General features: G+C 33.4%; 1 protein-coding gene across 4 annotated transcripts in view; it reads left to right on the top strand.

Annotated features, from left to right (window-relative positions):
* Nucleotides 1–3,666: 3,666 nt before the first annotated feature.
* The window catches only part of LOC108914830 (solute carrier family 26 member 10), a 44,922-nt gene continuing 20,700 nt past the window's right edge, over nt 3,667–27,888 (top strand). Inside the window, exons 1-8 of one of the 4 annotated variants that reach the window (XM_018720728.2) lie at nt 3,691–3,709; nt 3,827–3,978; nt 8,716–8,874; nt 8,945–9,055; nt 13,125–13,306; nt 18,872–19,036; nt 19,093–19,197; nt 19,253–19,386. In XM_018720728.2, the coding sequence (XP_018576244.1) occupies nt 3,879–3,978; nt 8,716–8,874; nt 8,945–9,055; nt 13,125–13,306; nt 18,872–19,036; nt 19,093–19,197; nt 19,253–19,386 (956 nt within the window). In that variant the 5' untranslated portion in view covers nt 3,691–3,709; nt 3,827–3,878. Of the gene's footprint in view, nt 3,979–8,715; nt 8,875–8,944; nt 9,056–13,124; nt 13,307–18,871; nt 19,037–19,092; nt 19,198–19,252; nt 19,387–27,888 lie in introns of all 4 variants that reach the window. The other 3 variants (XM_018720730.1, XM_023456284.1, XM_018720729.1) reach the window with 3 other exon arrangements.

The raw sequence follows: 27,888 nt of genomic DNA, 5'->3' as shown, positions 1-27,888 counted from the left end.
TCGCGTTAAAGTCCCCGATGGCTACGGTTTGGGGCCACGTCTCCAGGACCGCGCGTAAATCGTGATCGGTGAGCGGGAGATGAGGGGGCTGATAACAGGTCACCACGGCGATGTCTCCGTACCTGCGAGTACGGATCGATACGGCGGCGGCTTCCATGTTTTCTAGCTGAGGAACCTGCAACATATGGTGATCTATACCTCTTTTTACGAGCAGGGCCACGCCTCCTCCGTGTCTGTTTCGGTCCCTGCGATACACTAGGTAGCCAGGAATCCTAACAGTGTGTGCGTCCTCTACTTTGGTCTCTTGTATCGCCATCACGTCCACGTCTAGATGGGGTAAGAGCTCCTTGAGTTCGATTTTTCGCCCCTGGAATCCGTCGACATTCCAGGAGGCAATTCTGAGGGACTTCACACAAGTCGGAGGGTCCATTTACTCCTGTAACAGAGATGGCATTTTACTGAAAAAAGCCAACATCGCGGAGTACATCTCCCGCATTTGTGCCAGCATACTGGTCACATTTGCGGGTTCCGTGCTCTTGTCGGTTTTTGCTTCGGCGTGGCGGCGTCAGCGAAGCTTTTCGCCGCCTTCACCTTCGGGGGGTGTGCCAACTTAGCCTGTTGTTTGTCGGCTTGGGGGTCATCTTTGCGCTGTTGCTTTCTGCTCCCTGTCGTCTTTTTAGGGAAGCTAGGTCATCTGCGGTAGCTGGCGGGATGTTCCCAGCCGCAGTTGGCGCACTTTGCCGGGGTCTCGCGCTTCTTAGTGCAGTCTGCTGAGTGGTGGCCCTTGCCGCACTTCACACACTTGACAGCTGCGGTGCAACGGCTCTGCGCGTGACCGAAGCGCTGGCAGCGATGGCACTGCGTCGGCTCGGTCCTCGCCCTCTGCAGTTCCACTCTGACGACGAGGTGGCAGCATCTTGTCACCTTGAGCAGGTCCTCCTGCTCCTGGGGGACTTGTACAAGTACTAGAGGCATGGATGCCTTGTTCCTCCGGCTCCTCATTCTCAAAATAGATGTTATTTTAAAGCCCTGTACTTCGAGGTCTGACCGAATTTCCTCATTGGAAATTCCGTCTGGTAGCCCTCTGATCACGGCCCTCAGCAGCCGCTCGCTTGGGAGAGAGAAGGTGTGGAATTCCCCCTCGTCAGCGAGGACACGCGTGAGACGTCGATAATCATCAGGCGTTTGTCTTCACCCGTTAACCTGGCCCTGGTGTAATTTATTTTTCTGTTTGTCAGTCTCCTGCTGACCTCCGTCCACTGCTCCTTCTTGCGAAGGATGACAGGCGGTCTCCTCTCGGCTTTAGTAGAAATTTTGTAATATAAAATTGCCGAATTCTTTCTATATATTGCCTTAATAAAGACAGAATATTACTTGTCTTGTAAAAGACAGGTTTTGTGGGGCTTCCACTTCACAGTTTCTCGCACTGACATTCACTAGTCACTGCTGCACTGCACAAACTACGTCCGCACAGTTCGTCTGCTCGCTTGGAACTCTCTATTATCCCCACAGTAGTAGCGATAGCCTCTTCCTTTTAAAGCTTATCCAGCCTTTGTTACCATCAGCCACATTTACTTTTCAGGTTGTGGCAACGCATATGGTGTTTGGATTAAATTTGGCCAATCAGAATAAAAATATGCTTTTTTTCGTATTCTGAATGTGCTGTCTAGTTGTAAACGGTCCTGAAAGCTTATGTAACTGATACAGTGTATATATAAAGGGTGTTAATGAACTTATGTTAAAAATTTAAAGGGGTGAAAAGGAGCAAAAACTGAGTTATTTGATGTCACAAACTTGTATTGGAAGTTTAAGGTCATAGAGAAAAAAGCTAATTAAAAATGTGTTTAAAACTGTTTTGGAACTGCTGAAATACATGTATTTTATCGCGGCGAGTACTTACAAAAAAAACCTGTAACACTTTTTACGAGTTTGTAGGTTTCTTATGAAGCCGGACTGTATTCGAAAGTGAGTTTGTAATACATTGTTGTAGTGATTGCTGTGCTGTTTTTTGAATGTACATGTAATAGCCGTATTTCTAAGTTTTCTTTTGAAAATGGCGCATTTATTTACCAATCGCGAATATTATGATATGCTCATAATTTGTGGCGAAGCAAACGAAAATGTCCACGGGGCTTGTCAAGTGTGCCGTGCAAGATACCCTGAACGCGTGCGAGCGAATAGGATTGTGTGTAAGCAAATGGTGGATACACCGAACATTTCAGCAGTTCTCAAAAGGTGGTTCCTTGCAATGTTGAGGTAAGTCAGATTTTAAAATTACATTTTACTCAATACAAATCCGTGTATTTACCTCATTTCGACATAATGGACATGTGGCAAAAATATTTAACATAAGTTCATTAACACCTTGCATTGTTTCTAACTTGCTTAGATTTTCTAAAATGCGGGACAAAAAATTACGCATATTAACGCTCGCATTAAAGTTAATTTTTTCAACATTTTATTTATTTATTGTATTTATATTTATTTATTTACTATATCCAACAGGCAAGTGCCTAATTATAGGATAAGGATAGCTAACTATAACAATAAAAAGAGAAAACAAAATCCAGCTAAAAACCACAAAAACACACAAATATATGACAGGAGAAATGGCTGTAAATTACAAACATTGTTGATACATATAATAAAGTCATATAAATAAAATAAAACAAGGACAAATCTACAAACATTATATAAACTATCTGAGTTATAGATGAACAGTATATAATTTTTTGTTTGGAGATGTTGGTGCCGTATGTTCAATCGATGAATATGAAAATTTATCATTTCTACCAGGTGCTCACATTTTATTACATTATTTAAGATTTTGTACACAAATATTACACTATTAATTTTTCATCCTTATAGGTAGGTACCTAATAAGCTGATCATATTGAAACAACCAGTAGTTTTAGACCCTTGACTTTTGATTCTAAAACGAAACCACTTGTGATGAGGGTTCATAAAACATTTGATAGTTCGGTTTCTATACTGATCTACCAATTTGATGATTTTTTAATTATATAATTCTTCAAGACATAATCTTTTTCAAATAATAATAAATTTTTTAAAGGAAGTTGCTCTAACTTAGTGTTACACTTCGCCACTTCCTGGATGCATCTACTTGTTCCATCATTGTCTAACTAAAAGTGTGATTTATTGTCTATAAAACACCAGCCTTAAGGAAAATTGATTGATGTATTAGAAATATGATACGCATCTTTGGGAAGAAATTTGCTCAAGAAATAAATGTGAACATAGTGGTATGGTATGGTATTTGACTTGTAAGCTAAGGAAGATTTAAATTTAATTTATAGTTCCACGATCACATGTGTTGGGAAAATGTTACCTTAGGCGATTTATATATTAAATGTTTTCCAAAGATTAAACTATGTAGTATAAAAATATTTTGTGATAGTCAAGTAATAAACAGAGGGTATATGGATAAGTGCAAATATTGTAATGAGAAAATAAATACAATTATTATATTAAAATTAAAACAAACTTATTTTATATCGCAAAATTTAAATCAAAATTAAATATACTTAAACCCAGACCATATAACTTTATCCTTTATCTTGACAGGCATTTAAAATATGTAAATATATTTAATGTATTTTTATACTAATTATTACTACAAAGGAGACAGAATTGGTTGAGAAATTTTGCTACAGGTTCAAATGGGAATGAGGTGAAGGCTGTAAAAACAGTACGTGTATTATTCTGAAATTAAATAAAAATCGGAAATTGCTTCTGGCTACGTTCTTAACTAGTTAATACATAATTACATCGACAAACATAAACATTTAATAGCCGTTTATTGAAGGTACCTATATCAGTTGAATTTGAATGATTGGTAATTACCGTTGGGTTTAACAATGGAAGAAGAATTAACTTCACAAATTCGCATAGAACGTCCTCTGTATGAACATGATCAACTAAGGCAAGATTTTTATTACGAGAAACCTAAAAAGTCATGTAAGTACATTGTTGATATAACTAAAAGCATTTGCATCACTTTTTGGTACTATTTGTTATTTAAATACAGGTCTTTATTTCGTAACTAATGCTTACAATTATTTTTTATTAAAGTAGTAGGTAAAGTGAGATCCTGATCCAATTCTTACGAAAAAGATATATTTCGCAAAAGGAACATACATATTTATTAACTAGGTATTGAAATTATTTTGCATCATTTTGCATATTACAGCAAATTAATAAAAATAAAAAAATAAATGAACATTAAAAATATGTAAATAGTAGGCGGAATCTGTACCTACCTAATTTTATTGATTATGTTTAAATAGGGTGTTCCACCGGGAACTGCGTCGATCGATATCTAGAAAAATACTGCGTCGAAAAATTTGAAAATTTGGCAACATGGCAATGTCCCTGGGGCGAACACAACAAAAATATTTAGTACTCTCTAGCACTTCCGGTTATATCGAAAATCGATACCTACTTCGTTATTTTAAATGGGACACCCTTTAGACTATTGAATTTTTGTATTCTACGTGAAATTTGAGGGTCACTTTATTAAATATTCCCTACACCTAGGACATATAGATTTTGAAATATTAATTTTTAAAGAAAAAAATTGACATATGTAAGGGTCCACGGAGATGCTAGTACCTCTTTTCAAGTCCGTGATGTCAAGTGCTCACTAATTTGCGAACTCTACCTGATATTAAACAAGAAATTCAAAAATGCAATAATATACAGGGTGTTCCATTTAAAACAACAAAGTTATGTGGCGCCCACGCGAAATGGCCTGTAAAGCTAAAAATATTTTCTTTACATGGCCCACATGATTCCAGACAACTTTTATTAAAACCATTTTTTTTATAAATTTTACAGCTACAGAGTTACAGAAGGATCTCTCTTAGGTGGAACACCCTTTATATAAAGGGTTCTTCACGATAAGTGGTCTATTAAACTGTTCAGAGGAACCAAAGAAAATATGACTCTGATAATTTGTTTACAGGGGTTATCAGATATGTTCTTTGAAATGAAAGTAATGCCATTTTAAATAGAACACCCTATATATTATTGCATTATCGACAAGATAAATTAAAAACAAATAAAAAATGTTAAAACTTCCCTATACTTAAATCTAACCGTTTTCAAGATAATCCGACATTTTATAAAAATTTTGACTGATGCAAGCGTTTCGAAAATTCCTTATATCTTTCTTCGTTCTGGGAGCTTTTACTTGCTTTTCGGAATACACAAACAACATAAGATACACTACCTTCCGCTATCAAAATTACATGAAGAAAATTATACTAACTGTCCCATTTTTCACGTTACATTTTGAAAACTTTAAACCGACACAACTTTTTAAATTCAAATGGAACACCCTATATTTTTCTGCATCATTTTATAGAAAATCAAATGCTCTTTTCATCGATATAGGCATTGTAGGGGTTACAGTTTCAATTTTCTCAGATATTTGCAATTTACTTACATTCTCAAGAATATTACGTTAATAAAATATCATCAAATGTGCCTTGAAAGGCAAATATTGATATTGTCATTCAGTATTCTACAAGTATCAAGATATTTTGAATTAATATAATATAATATTAATATCCATGGAACCCCGTAAATCAAATTTCTATGATTTTACAACTGAAGTACCTACCTGCCAATTCTGTTTTACTAGAAGCGGAATAATAAATATTTACAGTGAACATGTGTATGCTCAAGAAAATCCACATGCTGTCAAAGTGAAACATTATCAGCATCCATATTTGGATTTGAGTCATTGATAGCATTTTTATTAGCCCTGTTATTCTACCCAATAGACTGAATGGAGAATTTTATTTAGAATTTTTGCAAAACCCAAGTTATTGGAAAAAAAAACATTTCACTGTAAATGTCCGGCAGTATCTGAACGAAAGATTCTCTCGTCGATGAATCGGTAGAGGGGATAATTTTGTTAACTGACCTGTACGTTTACCAGACTTAACACCTTGCGACTATTATCTTTGGGGCACTCTGAAAACAACAGTGCATACTTCCACATCTAACACTGTAGAAGAGCATATCGAAAATGCCATAAATGTTTTAGAAAATAGCCCTTAAGATCTGCAAAGCGTGCCCTCTAACTTTCTTCGCCGAATTAACCTTTGTTGTAGAAACAACGGTGGTCATTTTGAACAGTTTTTATAATAAGTTGTACTAAATTTAATAACCTCAATTTTATTAATTTAATCTCCAGCAATTTTTATTGTATCTGACTGTTTTACGAATTATTTCATTAAAATTAGACACGTTTTAAATAACTCTAATTCGTCGTATGCGTGTATCCGAAAAATGAAGTAACATGTGATATATTATTTTATCGTAGTAAATACTCATTAAGAATTGGCAGGTACAATGACTTAAAGATCAAACTGAAATTACAAGCATCCTACAAAATCAGTGACTACTAGCACTTTATTTTAAGTATTGTAATATGGGTGGCAAGATAATGTACACATTTAAAAAAATATTTTTTGTACCCAAATCGATCATTTATTGAAAATTCTATAAGAGGCTCAAAAACTTCCAAATGGTATTAGGTAACTATCAAATAAAAAATAGTTGTTATTATTGCCCGAAAGAGAAAAAGTTATGAACGGATATTATCATCATACATTAATATTGTAGGAGTTGTAATTTTTAAAAAATGCTAACTGTCTAACATCAAAATTTGTAAATTGAAAGCAATAGTCCACACCACAAAAATAATTAAAATCGATGCAGGACTAGATTCATTAACAAAATAATAATAAGTAGAGTTTGATCTATAAACTTTTTTCCCGCGGGACTCGATAGTCGAGATACAGTGTTAAACTTTATAAAAATATATTCTGCCATATCTTCATAATGCGCTAACAGAATTGAATGAAATTCTCTTAATTAGATGTTTTATTGAATGTAATATTAACCTTGTGTCTTTAACCAGTGGTGTTCTACTGGAGGTGCCGCCCCATTTTCCTAAGAAAAGAAATGCGCCACTGGCCGTTTTTATAGAAATAATGTTACATTCAGGTACTATTACGTTAAATGAATGAAAAATGTTACTTGGTATTTTTTAACAGTATCAGCCGTTTAGGAGATATTTGGGCTTGTTTTTAAGTTTTATTAAATTTTCCTTATAAATTAATTCGTTTATTTGATGAAAACCTCTTGGTTTTAACCAGTGACGTGCTACTAAAGCGTCCGTGAACTTTTCCCAAGAATAGAATAGGTCGCTGTCGATTTTTTGTAAAAATGAATTTATTTCTGGAAAAAATATTAAAACTAAATAATAAAATAACATTAGTAGGTAAATAGATCGAGAAAGTAATTATATAACAAGTCCTACAACAATTGTCCAAAACGAAGTCCTTCTGCATCGATAGAGTTTAGACATCGTCTAATCTATTTATTTATAGAGGAACTTTCATGACATGATTTTCCTCTATTCTTTGCCACAATTCGTATCGTGTTCATAAGCCCAACAAGGACTACAGCTTCAGAAATAAATAAACAAAGCTAATTATAATACTAAAACGAGATCATCGTAAAACTTACTAACTGATAATGTAGACACAAGATTCAATTTTTGGTGAAAACAAATATGAGTAGGTGGACTAAATTTGCGCATTATGGTCGCCAAATGAGTAAATTATCTCCCATGCGGCTGCTACTATTAAAAAATACCAAGAATTACTTTTCATTCATTTAACCTAACATATTTAACATTATTTCTACAAAAAACTGCCAGTGGCGTATTTTTCTCTTGGGAAAACTGAGCGGCACCTTCAGTAGCACGCCACTGGTTAATGCCACGAGGTTAATATTACATTCAATAAAAGGTTTAATTATGTGAATACGCTGTAATAAATTTCATTCAAATCGTTCAGCGTAAATGAAGATATAACCGAATTATATATATATTTAAACTTGAACACTCTGTATCTCGAATACCACGCCCCCAGGAAAAAAGTTTATAGTTTATATCTACTTATTTTCTGGCAACTAATATATTCCTGCAGTGCATTTAAAGTGAAATCACCCTGTATGTATATACAGGGTGTCTTAGAATATGCTGTAACACGGCAGACCACAGATTCGTGGATTTAAAATAGGCAGATTTAGGCTAATTCACCTATATCCGAAATCGCTTCTTTTGGCCGCTAGATGGCCTCAAAGTTCATGAAAATTTTTTGAATTTTGTAAATAGCTCGAATATGTATTAATCGATTTTGATTATTTTTGGGGTGTGAACTTTTGTTTTCAGTCTACAAATTTTGATGTCATACAGAGTGTTTTTTAAAACTCATAACTCATACAAAATTGACGTGTGATGATATCCGTTCATAACTTTTTCCTCTTTCGGACAATAATGACAACTGTTTTTTATTTGATAGGTTTAGGTCCAACAAGCATTGGCAAAATGTTACTCGTTTTCCTTCTACAGGGTGTTTCATTAACTTTCTTTCCAACTGTTTTTTGAAATATCTTGAAAGCTGTTCAACGGATTTTTATGAAATTTGGTATCGTAATACGAAAATGGTATCAATTCCACCATTGCTGCTAGATGACGCCAATTATTTATATTAATTTCATATGTTATTATTTAAGTTATTATTTACTATATATTATATGTAGCCCATATCTACTTAAATTATACAAAATCCCCAATTACTATGTATGTATTATTAATTCCTTTAATATTTTTAGTTTTAAAAAACCAATGCAAAAGAGAAGAACTGAATATAAAAAATGTAATACTTCGCACAATTCCAATTATGCAATGGATGCCTCATTATCGGTGGAAAACTAGTTTTTTATCAGATGTAATATCTGGATTTACTGTTGCAGTAATGCATATTCCTCAAGGTCAGATAAAATTTTAATACAAACATAAACAATACTTATAATATACATTATATTATATAATATTTTTCAGGAATGGCATATGCTCTTTTAGGAAATGTTCCGCCTGTAGTTGGGATTTACATGGCTTTTTTCCCAGTTTTAGTTTACTTGTTCTTTGGTACATCAAGACATAATTCAATGGGTGCGTACTTAAATTTTTAATTAGGTAGCTTTTACAAGTATTATCAAGTCAAATAATGAACGTAAGCGAATTGATGACATATCTTCATCAGGATAACAGATAATAAAATGATGAGCGATTTACTAATTCTCCATTTATATAGGGTATCCCCTAAGTAACTTGCAACTAAATATAAGCATGAACATGAACATAGACGAACAAATACTTCTGAATTCCTTTTTTTGTTTATATCTAGCTCCGAAATTCTACAAGATGAATCAATGAAACTGTTAATTGTGTCAGTAGAGCTTTTAACTACTTAAATTAAATTTGTATTTTTAATACCTTATCAGTTGACATGGGAAACTTTACGGCGACAATTAAGTAAATAAACAGTAGTAATATATACTATGCTAGTAAGAGGCAATGGCAATACACGTTTTAGTAGCAGAAACAGGTTAAATCTATGGTCAAGCAGCTCTATGCTCACGATATACAATGCAACTGACTGCCAAAAAAATACCTGCCATACCCTCGACCAAGCAACCCCTCAAATTCACTCACACACGCACAAACGACAATGAAATGCACGGCCAATGCCCCTTAGCAAAAAACCTCAGCCGACAGGGCAGGCATTAGGGTGCCGCTAGATACGTCTGGAATCTGGAACTATGGGGAGGGTAGCTTTTAAAGCTACAGCACCTAGGCCCCATTGGGCCCCTTCTCCCATTAAGAGATCAATCCACCTGAGCCGTTAGCCAACCTATTACAGAGAAAAAGGTGGTGACGTTGCTCAGGGGGATCTCTCTAATATAGGCCATAGAAGGCCAGCGCTCTCCCAACATGAACTCTCTTGTTGACGAGACGGCAGTGCATTAACATAGTACATGTAATACTATCTTGTCTTCCTGTTCACAGCCCCTACAAAGAGATGTTTCACACTTCATATTGTAAAGGTGTTTCCTTAGCCAGCACTGTCCAGTTTGAATACCTGTCACCAGGCGCCGCTAGATACGTATCGAATAAATGGATCGATGCGAAGCTTCAGATCAGAGGCAGGCATGTACAAATATGAAAATATGCATATGATATAACGAAGAAACCTAGTGATTTTTTTATCAAAAAGATAGTAGCATACATTGCGCGTTTAACGTTGAGGCATAGGCTGTTCAGATTAATATTTGAATTAAGAAATATCCAAAATTTCAAAGTGCCTTACTGCATACAGAATGGTGGAAATTTACGCAGAGTTTAGGTAACTTCAAACCACCATAAGTTGTTTTTGTTGACGCAATGAACATTGTATCTGACGTACAAAAACATATAACGCAATTACGGGGAAACATGTTCTAATAAAATTACAGTTTTGTGTTGGATATAATCCTGGTTATTGTATAATGCCACGGACAGTGGGATTACTAAAATGTGAAGTACCTAGTTGATGCTTCGCCACCATTAGTAAAAATAGCATATATTAAAAACTTCGAATTTTAGATATGCGCCTGTGACCTCGGTAAATGTTGAACGATCATTTTCGTTTTTAAATGGGTATTTACCGATCGCCAAAGACGATTAAACACGGAACACTTAGGGCAACTGTTAATTATTTTCTACAATCGTTTTCCTTATGAGTAAGGGAAATAATTATTTTGTTAACTTTTGCTGGTATTAATATTACGTATTATACCCATATATTTTATGGTAAGTTCCATGTAAAACGTTTAGTCTAGAAAAATAAACACTGCCCCTTTTTGTTTCATACTATTATGCAAATACTTGTGTATATATTCATATAATATAAAGAGTGCAATTACAAGAACGCAACGGTTGTGTCAATTTTTATTTAAACAAAATTACATAAAAGAGAACCCGGTTTACTACCAACCCTTCACTACATTGCAGCTTCCCTAACATTTTCGATCTTCTCGTCAAATAAAGTCAATTATCAATCAATCAAATATTGTTTTCAAAGCATATTGTGTATGGGCCGAGTGGTCACGATTTGCGATTCAGGAATTTTCAGCACGTAACATAATTTTCAAATCAATGTTCCAAAGGTCAAATAGACGGATTTAATACGTTGGACACATTCTGACCTTTTTAAGGTTTTGAAATATAGATATCTCTTAATTTAATAGATGAGGAAAAGCGATACCTGCAGGTACAAAAATCTTGTAAATATTTAGTGAGCCAATTAATGGTTCTCCATGTAGATACATAGATAAATTGATTTAGAAGGGGATTTGTATTCATCATATTGAATCCACCATATTAATTTTGGAATTGCAATGGATAAAAATAAATCAGAGTTCTCAAAAACCCCTATACTAATTCTTGAAATTCTTTGAAATCATGCTATAGCTATAAAATGGGTTAAAAAGGCCGCCATATTGGATCCGCCATGGGTGTAAAGTTATAAATAGTTTATTTCTTCAAATTGCGCCATGAAAACACAATTATTGAGAACTGGGATATGCATTATTGTCAAATCTCATAATTTAAATAGTTCCAAATTTTTCATTCTCCGAGTTTGTTTCCGTCCAACGTTAGTGTATTGGCGAAGATCCCATAATCTCTCGCAACAGCATCGTTTTCTCCATCGAAAAGTAGGCTCTAATCATATTAACTCTTTCTTGATTCATATACATGCTTCTTCATAATATCATCCAAAATTAAAAAACAAAAATACACTGTATCGCCACTAAAGCTAAAATAAATGACTTTATAAAATCAAATCGCAGGCACTTTACCAACACCCTCTCGTAAACCGATAAGTCGAAAACTAAAATAAAAATATAACAAAATGAAACAGTGATGACGTATTCGGACATTCCGGTTTTGCCGAATTAACGTATTAGTTTGTTTTTAAACCCGTTTACTATCCCATTATATCATATCAGGTGTGAAGCCAATCGGCAGTAGCCGTTTTACAAAGGCGGATATGACGTTTTAATTAAATGTTCGGAACATGATGGAGTTCTGCTAAAATTTAAACTGTTCACTATTTAATTTTGTTATTTTATTCATTTTCGATTAATTTAATATGTTTAGCACCGATTGCCTGCTGAAGGGGCTGAGTAAGAAAAAATAGTAGAAACATACCGTATTTCTTTGCATATGCATCTCTAGCTGCTTTATGTAGTGACAGTAGTATAGTTTAGCTAAACTAGGTCATTGTCAGAGGTCATTGACACTGAGATTCATAAATAAAATACATACACTGTTTAAGAAAATATTTTATTTTAAAAAATCATTTCATAATAGATAATCAGAACATAAATTAGTTTTATTTACAATTAATAACGTACCTGCATTCCAATATTGGATAATACTTAATAAATCATGTGAAAATTTTTAATTTTAAACTATGGTGACTTCAAAATAACATGTCATCATAGAAAAGCAAATTGTTTTCACTAAATGATTTTTCGTTATTATTATTAGTTTCGCCATTACACAGTTGATTTACAAAAAATTATTTACAATTAGTGACGTATCTACGTACCTACCAATATCAGTTAATATTTAATAAGTCAACGGTGTAAAATAATATTGGGCTCGAAACATAGTGTTGAATATCGATCGCTAGCACAGCAATAAATAATAGTGGGCTCAGAACAGAACGCTGTGGTATTCCAGTTGTGACATTCTGTACTAAATTAGCACTGCTAATTTTGACTTGTCTATTAAAAATTGAGAATGAGATTACCTCGAATACCAAGGTGTTCAAGTTTATGTAAAATACGACGTTGTGGAAATTTATCAAAAGCTCTGGAAAAGTAGATATAAATTATGTCTATCGGGTTCTTATTGTTCATAACTTTAGTCTAGGCGTTTACACAATGGAACATGTTGGTTAATGTCGAACGGCCTTTGATAAGCCAATGTTACTGAGGAACTAGGCTCTCATGAAATAAAAACTTGATTTCATTATCTGGGTAACAAGCCTATCAGGCGGTAATTAGCAGTGTTAATCTTTCGTACGTTTTTCAAAACACCTTGTGTAATTCGTGTAAAACTATGAATGTTTGCCAATATACATATGTAAAATCAAATAGGTAATAAAAAAGAGTCATTTTACATATTTTAGGTACATTTGCAGTAGCCTGTTTAATGACGGGAAAGGCAGTATTGGAATATAGTGATCCATATTATTTCCAGACTGAAAGTAATTCCAATATTACCGTGGATTCAATTACTGAAGTTACTATTATTAAGTACAGTCCTATTGAAGTTGCCACTGCAGTCACTATAACAGTTGCTATTTTTCAGGTTAGTTCCTAATTATGTTGTTAGCACTCAATTTTATATGCTATGTATTAAGAATATACATTTTACCATAATACCTCTATAATTAGAGCATTTCAGTGTAAATCGATACTGGGATATAAGATTCAAAATAGATTAGTGAATCCAAATTATTTGAAGAAAATATCGTTCGGAATTAACTTCTAACGTCATAAACATTTTTAATAGATTTCCGGTCGCATATGAAAAAGATAGCGTTTTAGTTATGTGTAATGTATACCTAATAATTCCTCCATTAATTCAAAACTATTATCCGCAAATATATAGCAGTTCCTTATTATCGTAAAGGTATGACGAATTTATAGAGCTTACGGTAACAATTGTATAAAAAAGTGACCCAAATCAGTGCTTAGAAAAATTAAGGTAAATAGTATTAAGGTATTTCGCATAAGAATCCACACAGACCAGGGGCATGTATAGGGGAACCCTAAATTTGGTGATTTAACGCATCTTACCTTTATACTAAGCTGCACCCCTGAAAAGTTATAGGCCTCGAAAGTGGGGTTTCAAACGAAAAAAATCAATATTTTAGTTATACTTACTTGAACTTTGAAAAACCAAATTTGGTTCACGGTGTGAGTGTACCAAGAGCATTAATCGACAGTAAGTAGAGTTCAATTTAAACGGATAATGCACCATTAAAATATAACTGAATTTTTTAACCCGTTGGCAGACTTAACAAATTATTACATTAACAATTCTTATAATATAATAGGTAGGTAATTGACAAAATGGTGCATTTTTTTAATAATTAAATGTTGAACCCCTTTGATAGAAAACAAAGTTGAACAGTAGTTGTACCTACTTCGCTTGTAATTTATTTGATGCCTAAACGTTTAAAAAAATGTGGAAATCTTTGGTACATTTTGACAGGTGTCTCACCTTAAACTAATTTAATAAATAAATAAAACACAAAAGCAATTTGTACTTCACCTGCGTCTGTACTTAAAAGAGAAGACGAATTTGAAACAAAAATGCGATCACACGAGTTCAATCTACTCCAATAGTTCTGTTTCTTTGTTTTTTATATTAGGATTTAATTATACAGGGTCGGAAAGTCCCAATGGTTCATCGGCCGTTACGTGAGAGCGATAAAGAAAGTCATAGAAATCCGTACGAAATAAGATCCACTTCTTATTTGTGGAAGGGCGAAATGGGCGGTGACTATTAGACGCCTTCATTATAGCCATCTTTCTCTATCGCACGGATTTCTATGACTTTCTTTATCGCTCTCACGTAACGGCCGATGAACCATGGGGACTTTCCGACCCTATAAGTAACTGATACTCGACAGAGATACGAGACATATAAAAATGGAAAGAGTAAGAAGCGGCAAGTGCACGCTTCTACAAGTACCTACAAATACAGTGAACGGCTAAATTATGGAACAAATTAAATAAAACTGTAATCATTTTTTGTTTTTATAAACGCAGGTCGATTTTATTTTGTTTTTGCCTTTTCTTGCGTACATCCGATTTTCTATAGGGTGATTCAAAAAAGCTGCACGAAATAAATTATAACGAGCGTTCAAATAAAAACGTGGTCAAGTTGGTTCTGAACATTTGGACGTAGGGCGTAGCGTATAGAAAATGAACTTAAACGTCATCTGTCAAAGCGCTATATCGCCGCTATCAATTTGAATATTTTCGTTTTAAAAAGCGTTTAAAATGGTGTTTTCTCAAGAACAAAAAGTGTTTATCATAGAGTCCTACTTTAGAAATGGACGCAAGATTGATGGAATATGGAAGTATTCTATTGAGGAATGTTTCATAGAATTTCAAAATCAATTTCCCGGCGTTGTTGAGTACAAAATTTTTCAAAGTGCAGTTCAGCGTTGTGTTAATGTTTTTCGTGAAACGGGCAGTGTAACAAGAAAAGAAGGAAGCGGCCGACCTAAAAAGCGGACTGAAGAATTAAAAGAAAAATGTCCAACAAATAATGGAAAATGCGCCAAGAACTTCTGTACGTGTTTTATCACAAATGGTGGGAGTATCAGTCGGTACCTGCCACACAGTGTTAAAAAAAGATTTGCGTTTGTTCTCCTATCGTTTAACTTGTCAGCAAGAACTTCATGAAGTTGATTTTCCGCGACGGGCTGTATTTTGTGAATGGTTTTTAAACAACTACGGTGAACTTCATAATATCACCTTTTTTTCTGATGAAGCTTGGTTTCATTTAAGTGGTTACGTAAATTCACAGAATATGAGAATGTGGTCTTCTGAAAAACCAGATAACTTTTTTGTCGAGGGCCCTCTACACGCTCAAAAAATTGGAGTTTGGTGTGCTCTCAATCGAAGGAGGATTTATGGACCTATTTTTTTTAATAGTACTCTTACTGCGCAAAGGTATAGAGAAGAAATTATCGCTCCTTTTGTTAACCAGCTGGAAGAAAACGAAATTACAAACTTTTACTTTCAACAAGATGGCGCAAGGGCACATACGGCAGGCGAGACGATGAATATGTTGAGGGAAGTTTTCCAAAATCGACTAATAAGTCTCAATGCTGAACATGAATTTCCACTGAGGTCATGTGATATTACGCCGTGTGATTTCTTTTTGTGGCCTTACCTTAAAAACACTATTTTTGAACTGCCTATTCCTGATTTAAACCATCTGCAGGCTCGACTTATAGACAAGATTCGTGAAATTAACAATACCCCGAGCATCTTAGAAAATGTCTTTAATTCTTTGAGGAACAGGTGTAAAAAGTGCTTGGAACAAGGAGGGGGACACTTTCAACAGCTGCTTTAATTTATTGTTATAACAAGGAGGGGGACACTTTCCGCAGCTCCTTTAATTGTTTGTTATTGTTATCACGATTATTCTTTAAAATAAAGTTATATAGTCATTAACGTTATTGAAACTGACAGCTGCTATACAGCTCGTTGAGAAATGAGGTTAAGTTGGTCGCTATAAGCTACTCCCTACGTCCAATGTGTCAGAGCCAACTTCGACCACGTTTTTATTTGAACGCTCGTTATATGTTTTTAATAGAACACCCTATAAATTTCTACAGATTTGGATAGAACGTTGTCTCACGAATACAGTAATGGCTCTATCTTTAATAATAACGGAAATATAACCAGAACTGCTCAATAAACAGAAGGCAAGGAAAAAATTTAATCCATAAGAAGAAACGAATAATAGTTGTGAATTAAATTAAATAGTTTTCAACAAACAAAATTAAAATATTATTCATTTAAACCAAATGTTGGAAATGCCATCCATCAACCTCTTGGCAATAAGCAAACCTATGAATTCTTCTTGTACGTTGTGAATGACCTCTGGACTAATTCTACTCATTTCTTCAGATATTCGATTTCTTAATTCTGCGGTCTGGTTACTTACGTAGATTTTTTTTATTTCAAATAACCCCACAAGAAAAAATTGTCTTCTGTGTATTGAGCACTCTTGGTTATATCTTCATTATTATTAAAATTAAATCCATCAATATCTACATTACTGTATTCATGAGACAACGTTCTATCCAAATCTGTAGAAATATACAGGGTGTTCCAATAAAAAAATATATCTGTGCAGCTTTTTAGAATCACCCTGTAAAAAATCGGATGCACACAAAAACAGCAAAAAAACAAAATAAAATCGACCTGTCTCAGCTTTATTATAAAAAAATTATTACAGTTTTATTTAGTTTGTTCTATAATTTAGCCGCTCATTGTATAGTTTGCTAGTTATGCATGACGAAACGAAAACGATTCCAGGATGTGGATCTTTTACTATGCATGGATATTTGTGTTGATACGTTTCGCATAATGCCCATCCTCTAGCCGTTTTCGTCCGAATTATTTTCGTCAGAAATCGGACTGATAAATTTGTCAGATTTCGCCCATGTGGTATTGTTCACTGGACAAGATTTTGCTTCTAGTCGAGGAAATAAAGCTCTAAAAACGGCCTTAGAAATACCTCTGAAATCTGTGCAGTAAGATTCATTCGAGCGTCCAGAAAGTTTGTGATCAATGAGAAATGAAAATTGCATCGGTGCATAAGAAAAATGCATTTTTAAAATTGCATCTCGGAGAGTTAAAAAATGAAAAATTTATAACTTGGAAAATATTGACGGAAATGAGTTCAATTTTGCTACTCGGGTGTCGCTGAATACTAATATTACAACGGTATTGGTTTCCGAGGTACCGATATCATATTCATAAGCTTTATCGAATATCTAAATAAATTATCCGAGACATTTTTTTTTTAATCTGGACGAATTCAATTCGGACGAAAACGCATTCAAAGGACGACCGACCTCTATTCGGCACATTTACGTTCACGGAAGACCCGTGAGCTTATACATAAATACGTAAGTCAAATCCTACGTATACGTTCATATTTCGGACCCAACTTAAATTATCTAGTATTAAACTTAGTACGAATTTTTCTCAGTATTGTCCTACAATCTGCTTTCGGGAATCTGTTGGCCTCCGTGCAGCGGTATATGATGTATACCAAAATAGCTTTTTTTCAAATGGTTGCAAAAATATACTTAAGATAAGTTTTAATTAAAATTCATACTTATGTTTAAAAATTTTGATCCAAGACTAATTGGCCATTCCGTGCCTGCTTAGGTTACCTCACTGTGCTATTATAGTACTTATGTGTATGTCATGAAAGTAAAAGTAAACTTATTATAAAAAAATTTGATGATTCGAATCTTTAACAAAATTCTTCAGAATGTAATATTATTTGTTTCGTTTAAAACCTTAATTACAAAGTAATTCGAGAAATACTTAGTTCTATTTATACATATAATATAATTTTTGGATTTAATTTCACAATGTAGTCTTTTTTCTCCTAAGTAGGAAATTTCTGAAGCAATTTATTATGAAGTTGCATGTAAACACTTCTTCTATAAAATAATACTTACTAAAACATAATAAAGGGAATATGTGTGTTTTTTTAATTATTTCTCATATCATCTAATAAGTAGCTTTTAGCGGGTAGATTTAGATCAAGTTGCCTTTTTACAATGTTGACATTTACAATTTTTTCATAATTTTATACTGAAAGCTTTCATAAAAATATCAAGTCTTTAACGAAGCTTAACTTGCATTAATTAATAATAAACTTTTGGAATTGGCAACATCACTAAATAGTAATATGTGTCATATACATATATTTACAGAGTACATTAAAATAACGTAAAAATATTCTGCCTTCTTAATAATGGAAAAGCGTCTTTCTTAAAATGATCTATAATAATCGAAAGATTATTAAACTCAAATAGAAGGTTACGTCGGAAATGACATTTTTCCATTTGGTTATGTCTTTTCTTTGGAACCCAAATTCTCTTGAATGGTAATAAAATTTTAATTTTTAAGTCTACGATATTAAAATAACTGTATTACACTCCAAATAAAACACTACATTTACCTACGTATCAACCAACTCGTACCTAGTATTTAATACTTTAAATTTTTTCAACCACAACAAAGTTGTATGCTATTTGTTTTAATCGTGCCCGTTCCAAAAATACATATTTTTGTAAAATTTACAAAACATTTAATATTTCAGTTGGCGATGTATATATTACAATTAGGAGCTGTAAGTGCTTTACTTTCAGAAACTTTAGTAAGCGGATTTACTACAGGGGCGGCAATCCATGTCTTATCGTCTCAAATTAAAGACCTTCTAGGGCTAAAAATACCTAGATTTAAGGGTTATTTTACAGTTTTTTATGTAAGTCCTTATTAATCAATTATAACTTATTTATTACTTTGTATTATACTTTACAGACTTTAAAAGCAGTGACCTCAGAAATTTCTAATTTCAATTTTGCTGCTCTTACAATTTCAGCGATTACTATCATTGTTACAACTCTTAATAATGAGTTACTAAAGGTGAGTTAAATCGTTATATAATTAAAATTTTTGTAAATATATTAATCTATTTTAGCCTATAGTAGCAAAGAAATCGTCATTTCCAGTGCCTATAGAACTGATTGCTGTAATTTTGGGAACACTTATTTCAAGATATTGTCAATTGCCAGAATTGTACAATATTACAACTGTTGGAGAAATACCACAAGGGTAACATATCAGTTAAATCAAAGTTTTTTAACTTACTTGCATTTGAAACTATTTTTAGTCAAACTGATTATACAGGGTGTCCCGTTCATGTTTAAAAAAAAAGTTCCTCATGGGAAAATAATGGGGGTAGTTCATGTAACGTTTTTTTCTTAGACGCCCTGTTTTCGAGATACAGTGTGTTGAAGTTGTTACTTTCCAAATGGTTTTCCTTAATTATTCTTAAATCAGCTAAAGATAAAAATGTCAAAATTTGTACATGAGTAAACGTCAACTGTGCGTTAAGAATAATGAGTAAACGGTTTTTTTCTGAAAAGCAGTGTCGCCGATGCAGGTAATTGGAGGGGTACAATCGAAAAAAAAATGTTATAAGTCAAAATTTGTTACATTTTTAAACGGTTTTGTAAACTCTAAAAAATATTACAAAGAAAAAGTATATTTGTCGAAATTCGTTAGCATATACCTACCATTTTTGAGAAAAATGAGGTTGCATAGAAGTAAATGGGGGACAATTCCAGCATCTACTGTAGTATTTCGAGTTTTGCTCATTTATTTAAGTATTTTGTGTCTCTGAGTCTGTTTCCTAATATTTTTCTATTCTTATCATTTTTCGAAGTATTCAAGTCCATCAAAAATTCAATTAATTCAACAATTGTTTATTTCAGTAGACGTAGTGTAGTAGTTTACAAAATCTAAAATTAGTTATTGATAGATAACAAATTACCGTAATTTGTTTATTTTGTTTTACTTTTTTGAATGTTACTTTACAACAAGCTTAAACTTAAAATAAATTTTAATTTTTTTATTTGTTGAAGTTAATAAAATATTTTATAATTTAACTGTCTTATGTGATACCTAAGAAATTAAAATTATATTCTTAAATGCAAAGACTATCGATAGCTTGTGCCGCTTTATGTGAGCAAAAAATGCAACTTCAATTCTCTCGAAAATGGTACATGCTACCGAATTTCGACAGGTATACCTTTTTTTTGTAGTATGCTTTAGACTTTACAAAACCGTTTAGAAATGTAACAAATTTTGACTTTAAACATTTTTTTTTCGATTGTACCCTTTCGATTACCTGTATCGGCGATCATACAGGGTGTTTCAGAAAACATGGGCCAACGCTCGGGAGCAGATTTCTAACCTAAAAACAAGATTATTTTTTCATATCAAGATGGGTCCGATTTTGCTTCGTTCCTTAACTACAGGGTGTAAAATTTTTAAAATAAAATATATTTTTTTCAAAAACCTAGATTTCCACTAGAGGGAATTAAATGAAATTTGTAAAATTAACTATTTACTACCGAATACACATTCCTAGGTATTATTATGTTCAATATGAATTACAGGACCGGACTTACTTGCAAGCCCTAATAAATAGATAAATAAAAATAGATAAATAAATAATTGTTTATTTGAATATTTATTTGAATTTAAAATACCGAAAACGCGATGGAAAACGAACGAAGTAAGAGTCAATTTTTGATCAAAATTGAACTAAAATTTAACCCATGTAATTATAAATTAGAAATCTCAACGGAGAACCAATTTTTTCTTTGATTAAATCCAAATTTCATTTAATTTCCTCAAGTGGAAATCTAGATTTCTGGGAAAAACATACTCATATTTTATTTTAATACTTTGACACCCCGTAGCTAAGGAACAAAGCGAAATCGGATCCATGCTGATATGAAAAAAGAATTTTGTTTTTAGTTTGGGAATCTGCCCCGAGTGTTGGCCCATGTTTTCTGAAACACCCTGTATATAGTATGACAAATATTTTATTTTGTTTAAATTCAAGACCTATTATTCTTTTTTCCCCAAAAAATTACATTTCAGGAATGTGATTTTCAGTTGTCCATATTTCCAAACCAATTGATAAACGCTAAATAGAGAAAAATGTTTTGATTTACCGGTCACTTTTTTATGTCTATACAGGGTGTCCCAGTGTCAGCGTACAAAAATTTACCAGGGGGTAGACCAGACCAAAATAATATTCAAATTCTTATAAAATATTTTTCTGCGATGCACTCTCACTGAGCTACAGGGTGTTGTTTAGAAAAAAATTATAACAACTTTCCGCAATAACTCAAAAACCTTCTCTGGGATTTAAGTAATTTTTGCGTGAAGTGTACATCTATTAAAGGTCATTAAAACTACATGGTGGTTATTTTGATCTGACGCCAGGGGCGGCCTAGGCAAACTTGTCCTCAAGGTTATGTCTTCATAACTTTTGCATATCCTAGTTTTATGTAATTTGATTACGTTTTCCTGAACCTGCAATCGATTATGAACAAAATATGTGCTCTTGTTTCATAACTCAAAAATGAACCGTTTTCGAGTAAACTGGGTCTAAAGTATCGCCTGCATTAATTCATAGAAAAATGCATGTAAAGATTTTATTTGTTGTTATCTAGTAGGTATCTGACATTATAAAAAATAAAGTTGTTTACAAGCGTACATGTCAAAATTAATTACAGTACTCGAAGTTACGAGAAATTAAGTTTACAAAACAACAAGATATTAAGTATTATGGAATTTTCTAACAACGAATATGCCGATATGATATTTGTCTACGGTTTCTGTGATGGAAATTAATTTATGGCCTTACGAGAGTATCTACACAGGTTTCCAAACAGAAGGCAACCTTCACAGCACGTATTCCAACGAGTTTTCCAAAGGGTCCGTGAGACTGGGAGTGTTAAAATTGGAAATACCAGAAAAGAGGTACCTAATTTGGAAGAAAATGTAATAGCTGCTGTTGTTGATGATCCTTCCACCAGTGTCCGAAGAATATCTGCGTAAGTAGATACTCCACGAAGCAGAATCTGGATAATTTTAAACCGAGAAGAAATGCACTCATACCATCTACATAAAGTACAAACTTTGCATCCTGATTATTCCGAAAAAAGGATACAATTTTGCAGATGGTTGTTAGAAAATATCTATAATGAGGAAAATTTCCATCAAAAGGTATTGTGGAGCGATGAAACTATCCTTACGAGAAATGCTATAAATAATTTAAAAAATTTTCATGTCTGATCCATTGAAAATCCGCATGTGATATGACCCTCCGCGTTTCAAAGAAGATTCTTCATAAATGTCTGGAGAGGAATCTTCAACGGAGTCATTCTGCCTCTTCAAATTATTGTAGACCGTTTGAGTTCAGAGAGATACACGGATTTTTTAGAAAATTTGATGGTGTACTAGATGACGTTCCCTTAGCTTTGCGAAATCAAACGTACCTACTACCAACAAGATGGAGCATCTACTCGTAACGGAAGACAGGTATCTGCGTGGCTCGATTTACATTTTCCAAAACGCTGGATCGGAAAAAATGGACCTATTATGTGACCTCCCACGTTTCCTGACCTCAACCCGCTTGATTTTTTTTACTGGGGTCATATGAAGCAACTGGTGTATGCCAAACCCAATAACACGAGAGACGATTTACTTCAAAAAATTAATGTAGCCGCCGAGCAAATTCAAGTAACCGTTTGTTTGCGAAGGGTTTACAATTCCTTGGTCAAACGATGTCGGGCATACATTAAAGTAAATGGAGAGTATTTCGAGCATTTATTGAAATAATTGTTTTCTATTTTTATTTTTAATATTGTCATTTTGCTAACATAATTTCGTTTCTGTTACATAATTTTCAATTTTATTTTTAGTTCCCCTACCTATAGGTAACCAAATATTAAATAATTCGTAGAAAACTTGTTTAGTTTCTTCATATTCATTGAGCCTCAGCTACATGGGAAACTGTACATCAACGGTAAACAACTTTGTTTTTTATAATGACAGGTACCTACTAGATAACAAAAAATAAAATCTTTACATGCATCTTTCTACGAACTAATGCAGTCGATATTTTAGATCCAATTTACTGGAAAATGGTTCATTTTTGAGCTATGAAATAAGAGCACAATTTTTGTTCAGAATTGATTGCAGGTTCAGGAAAACGCAATCAAATTACATAAAACTAGGATATGCAAAAGTTATGAAGACATAACCTTGAGGACATGTTAGCCTAGGCCGCCCCTGGCGTTAGATCGAAATAACCACAATGTAGTTTTAATGACCTTAAATAGATGTACACTTCATCCAAAAATTACTTAAATCCTTGAAAGGGTTTTTGAGTTATTGCGGAAAGTTGTTATTATTATTTTCTAAACAACACCCTGTAACTCAGTGAGAGTGCATCGCAGAAAAATATTTTATAAGAATTTTAATCTTATTTTGGTCTGGTCTACCTCCTGGTAAATTTTTGTACGCTGACACTGGGACACCCTGTATAAAAAAAATTATCGATTTTTTTTAATTAAAATGATAAAACGAACAATGAGTTCATTAAGTAATATTTAATTTATAACTTGTTTTCACATTGTATATATGGTAAAAAAAATCGGTAGATAGCTTTAATATTAACGGTGATTAATTTCTAATTCGTAAAATATTTGCACGATACTAGCAGTTCGCAGAGATTTTGTAACGTCACACCACTCGACTGACTCGACCCTACGTCTTTATCTGGCACTTGCCGTAATGACAAACTACGCCCCTTTAGTTGAGACATTTGCTACTTGAATGATCAAATTTATATTTTTAGCTCTAAAATCTATATACTTAATCCAGAATTTATAAATCACGCCCAGCAACAGAAAAGAGTCGTGTGCAAGAATTATGCAAGCTTGTGAAGAAGTTACCCCGCAACAACTACAGGATGTTCAAAGAAATATTCGAAGGTATTCGAAAAGCGCATTGAAATTAACAGTAGCCTTGTAGCTACAAAAATTTAAAATGTTATTGTATTGTGGTGTTAAATTTATTGTATTATTGTATTAAAAGCGTAAAATTAATTTCTCATTTTTTTTAAATCATTTTTCTAGCCAATTTTTTTTAGAAAATTGCCACACCAGTGTAGCTATTTAATAAAATAAGCCTACAACATTAAAATTGCTATAAATCCTTCATTATTAAATATTTATTTACGAAATTTGGCATAAAACCGTTTTAGTGGATGCTGAATCCAGTGCCGCAGTAAGATTTGAAATAAAAAAATCGCTAAACAGTTTTTGTAAAATTTGACAGTGAAAAAAATTCGAAGTAGGCCTTGAACATAGAAATCAAATTTTAATATTTTGCGCAAAATAGAGTTTTTACTACTCCATCTTTTAGAAAAAACACAAAATAAATTGGATAATAAATACTACTTTTCTAGGCCTGTTTCCATTTGATGCTATGGTTTTTCACATTGTTCATAGGGCGTAATTTACATATACGTATTTCTTTCCAATGCTCAAAATGTTATTTTCAAATGTTTTCTCAAGTATTTGCAAATTGTTGCTTTTTATTAAAGCTTTACATTATCCTTACTATTTCATCCAATTTGAAAAAAATACACAAGATCTCATATCTCTGGGACAGAACTTTTTTTTTGTGGTGCTTTATAATCTTTCTACAACTTTTCTTTACAATTTACTACAAGGTTTTTAAGACTTCAATATAAACTATTTTGACAATGTTTAAATATTCGTGCTTTGTACACATTACTACAAAGATAATTATGGAATTACTAGAAACTTTCTTTTAAATATTGCTATTTGCTTGCTTGGTAATGTTTTAATTATATTTTTGTTGCAAATCATTTTAGCAATAATAAAATGGCAAAGACTGATTGACGTTTCCCCTGTTATAGACTAGTGCAAGTGCAAGATCGGGGCAAGTTACATGTCCTTATTGCACCACATAGTATACATTAGTTTTTTTGCTTGGTATTTGATTTGGCCATTTGCCAAATATTATTGTTTTCGTAAGTACATATTTCATTGTTGCATCATAAATAGATCATAATAAATCATAAATGATTTATCGGGTATATCACCATTATTCACGTAAATATTTCACTTATTGCCTATTTGCCTTGGATATAACTAGACTCCTTCACAGTAATGCTGATGAGTGGTGACGGGCGGAGATGAACTGAACTTCCAACTCAGCCTAATTTCCAGTCTTCTACGGGCAACGGTCTTCACAAGCTGGACTTCTTACCAGACGGCTCTCTTCCCTGCTGATGACGGACTGGACTGCTCGCTGCGACGGCTGGATGTGAACTCATTTTAGATTCTAATTAGTGATGTTATAATTTGAATGAAAAATAATCTATAATCCGATTAAAATGATTGGCGTAATTCGATTACTCCGGGGAGTATTCGGATAATAACCGAAAAATTGTATGTTAAATTGCAGCGGCTACAGTGGCGGCTCGCCAGGTGACGCAAGTGACGGACCGCTTCACCTAAAATTTTCGTTTGATTGTGCAATTTAAAATTATTTTTAATTTTATATAAATTTTATAATTTAGGTATAATTCTATATTAAAAATGTATTACGTTTGTTTAATAGGCAGAAATAAACAGAATAGTTGCACGGTGAACGCCTTCTAAAAAAACATTGCCTTCATTGAGTGCGAACATCAACCTCGTACCATATAACGTATAGTATAAGCAAGTGACGCAGATCGAAATCAGTCTGTATTCCGCTTCTCGTCGTAGCGTTGTTTACGGCGGTTAACATTGCAACGAGGCTGGCCAACACGGGAGTACACTACGGCGTGGGGGAATGAGTGACGCGGAAATTGAATCAGCATTGCCATCGCCCATCGCCTGCCTTTAAACAGTTTATACGATACGCGTCGCCCAGTGCACGATTATAACGGTTCTTAGTTAATATTTGTTTTGTATAATAATTGTAGAAATATTTCCTATGTTCCAATATGTATTTTATTGGAAACGCCATTTTCCAGATGGAAAATTGAGGACAAAAAGGATTTTTTAAAATGCGAGAAACCTGTGTTTTATTCTCTCGATGTGGAAAAAAGGGGAAGTTTCGGAATAAATGGTACTCGGAGTATAAGTGGTTGTGTGGAAGTGTTTATTTAAAATAAACTTTTCTGTATGCCGTGTTTAATTGTGGGTGTAAAGTCGGGCGTGTGGAATAAGGAGGCTGTCGTAACCACGAAGTTTACTGGAACATACATGTACGGTGTGCGTTAATGTTCGCAGAAGTCCACAAGCCGAACTAATATTCCTATCTTTTATAAAATCTAAATGAAAATCCTTCTCGCGAACGTCAGTTTTTCGGTAATATTGCAAATGCAACTAAAAATTTCTAGATTTATTTAAAGCCGTTTGTCCTTAAAAATCTGAAAATTTTCGCCAGCGGCGCTTTTCTTTTCCTTTTTAGTCAGCAATGAATATTGAATATGCTTCACCTATTCTCAATGTCGCGAGCCGCCACTGAGCGGCTAATCAAGTTAGTTATCAGCGGTCAAGTTTGGAAAAGTAAAAGTTTCTGACGTGTTCGTTAATCGACTTATTGGTTAACAAACAATTAGCTGTTGCTAAGAGAATCTGAATTATTAACCAGCTTTCTTTATATTATAAATCGGTGGGTAATCATTGTATTTGTACTATGGAAATTGGAGACGCTGAAAACTGAATTTAAGTTAGCACATGCGCTTTCTTTAATCATTCAGATTATTCGATTATTGAAATCATTCAAATATCGTGTATCCGATTATCCGACTTTACACATCACTAGTTCTAACTGATAGACGGGCTCTGTGCGTCAGCGATTTCGCACTCGCACAGTGTTAATTCAGGCGGTACAGAAAGAAGCAAATGACAGTGCGGTATTATACAATTATTTAAATAAAATAAAAAACAAAGATGTGGGGTGTCTTAGAACCCTGTCTGAAAATCACTTTGTTATCTGGTACCCAGCCAACTATGTGAGCTAGTGGTATGACGTTACATCACTTTGGTACCTTTTCCTCTGGTCCGTATTTATTAATTATCTTGAGGGAGAATTTGTCGAAAAAGAAATCTGATTTATACCACATTAATTAATTATACCTACTAAATGAACCCATGTTAAAAATAAAATCCAAACTTCTTTTTCAAGAAGAGAAATATTAAACAATAAAGTACCTAAAAATAAGCATAATGAATTATGCTCTAAAAGAAAATATATAATAAAAGATGCAATTGCAAATAACACTTCAACCTATTAGAACAATGTAACGCTAAGAAAGTCTTCTATCTGACAGACAAGTGCGTCCGGTTTACATCTTTCAAACGCTTATTTAATTGTTTTTCTAGGTATTTGAAATTACTGGAAAATTCCTAAAACTATTATCTAAGCATTTGCATAGTATTTCATCTATTTTCAGTATCTATTATTTTTTATTTAAAATTGTATTGTTATGTTTCAAAATACGTATTTGTTAATTTTATTTACCTACGACCACTACTAAACACACCGTCTGCGATCAATGTAAGATTCCTATTACGTACGGTAAAAAAATCGCACAGCTTGGTAAAAAAATCGTACAGTTTTCCTAGCAACCGCCTAGCAACGGTTAATACAATACAATACTGTTTGTATTGACCGTTGCTAGGCGGTTACTAGGGAAACCGTACGATTTTTTTACCAAGCTGT

Source organism: Anoplophora glabripennis, unplaced genomic scaffold (genome assembly GCF_000390285.2).
Source record: "Anoplophora glabripennis isolate ALB-LARVAE unplaced genomic scaffold, Agla_2.0 scaffold1355, whole genome shotgun sequence".
Taxonomy (NCBI): Eukaryota; Metazoa; Arthropoda; class Insecta; order Coleoptera; family Cerambycidae; genus Anoplophora; species Anoplophora glabripennis.
The sequence above is the reverse complement of the archived record's forward strand: the minus strand, read 5'-3'. Positions and strand labels throughout refer to the sequence as shown.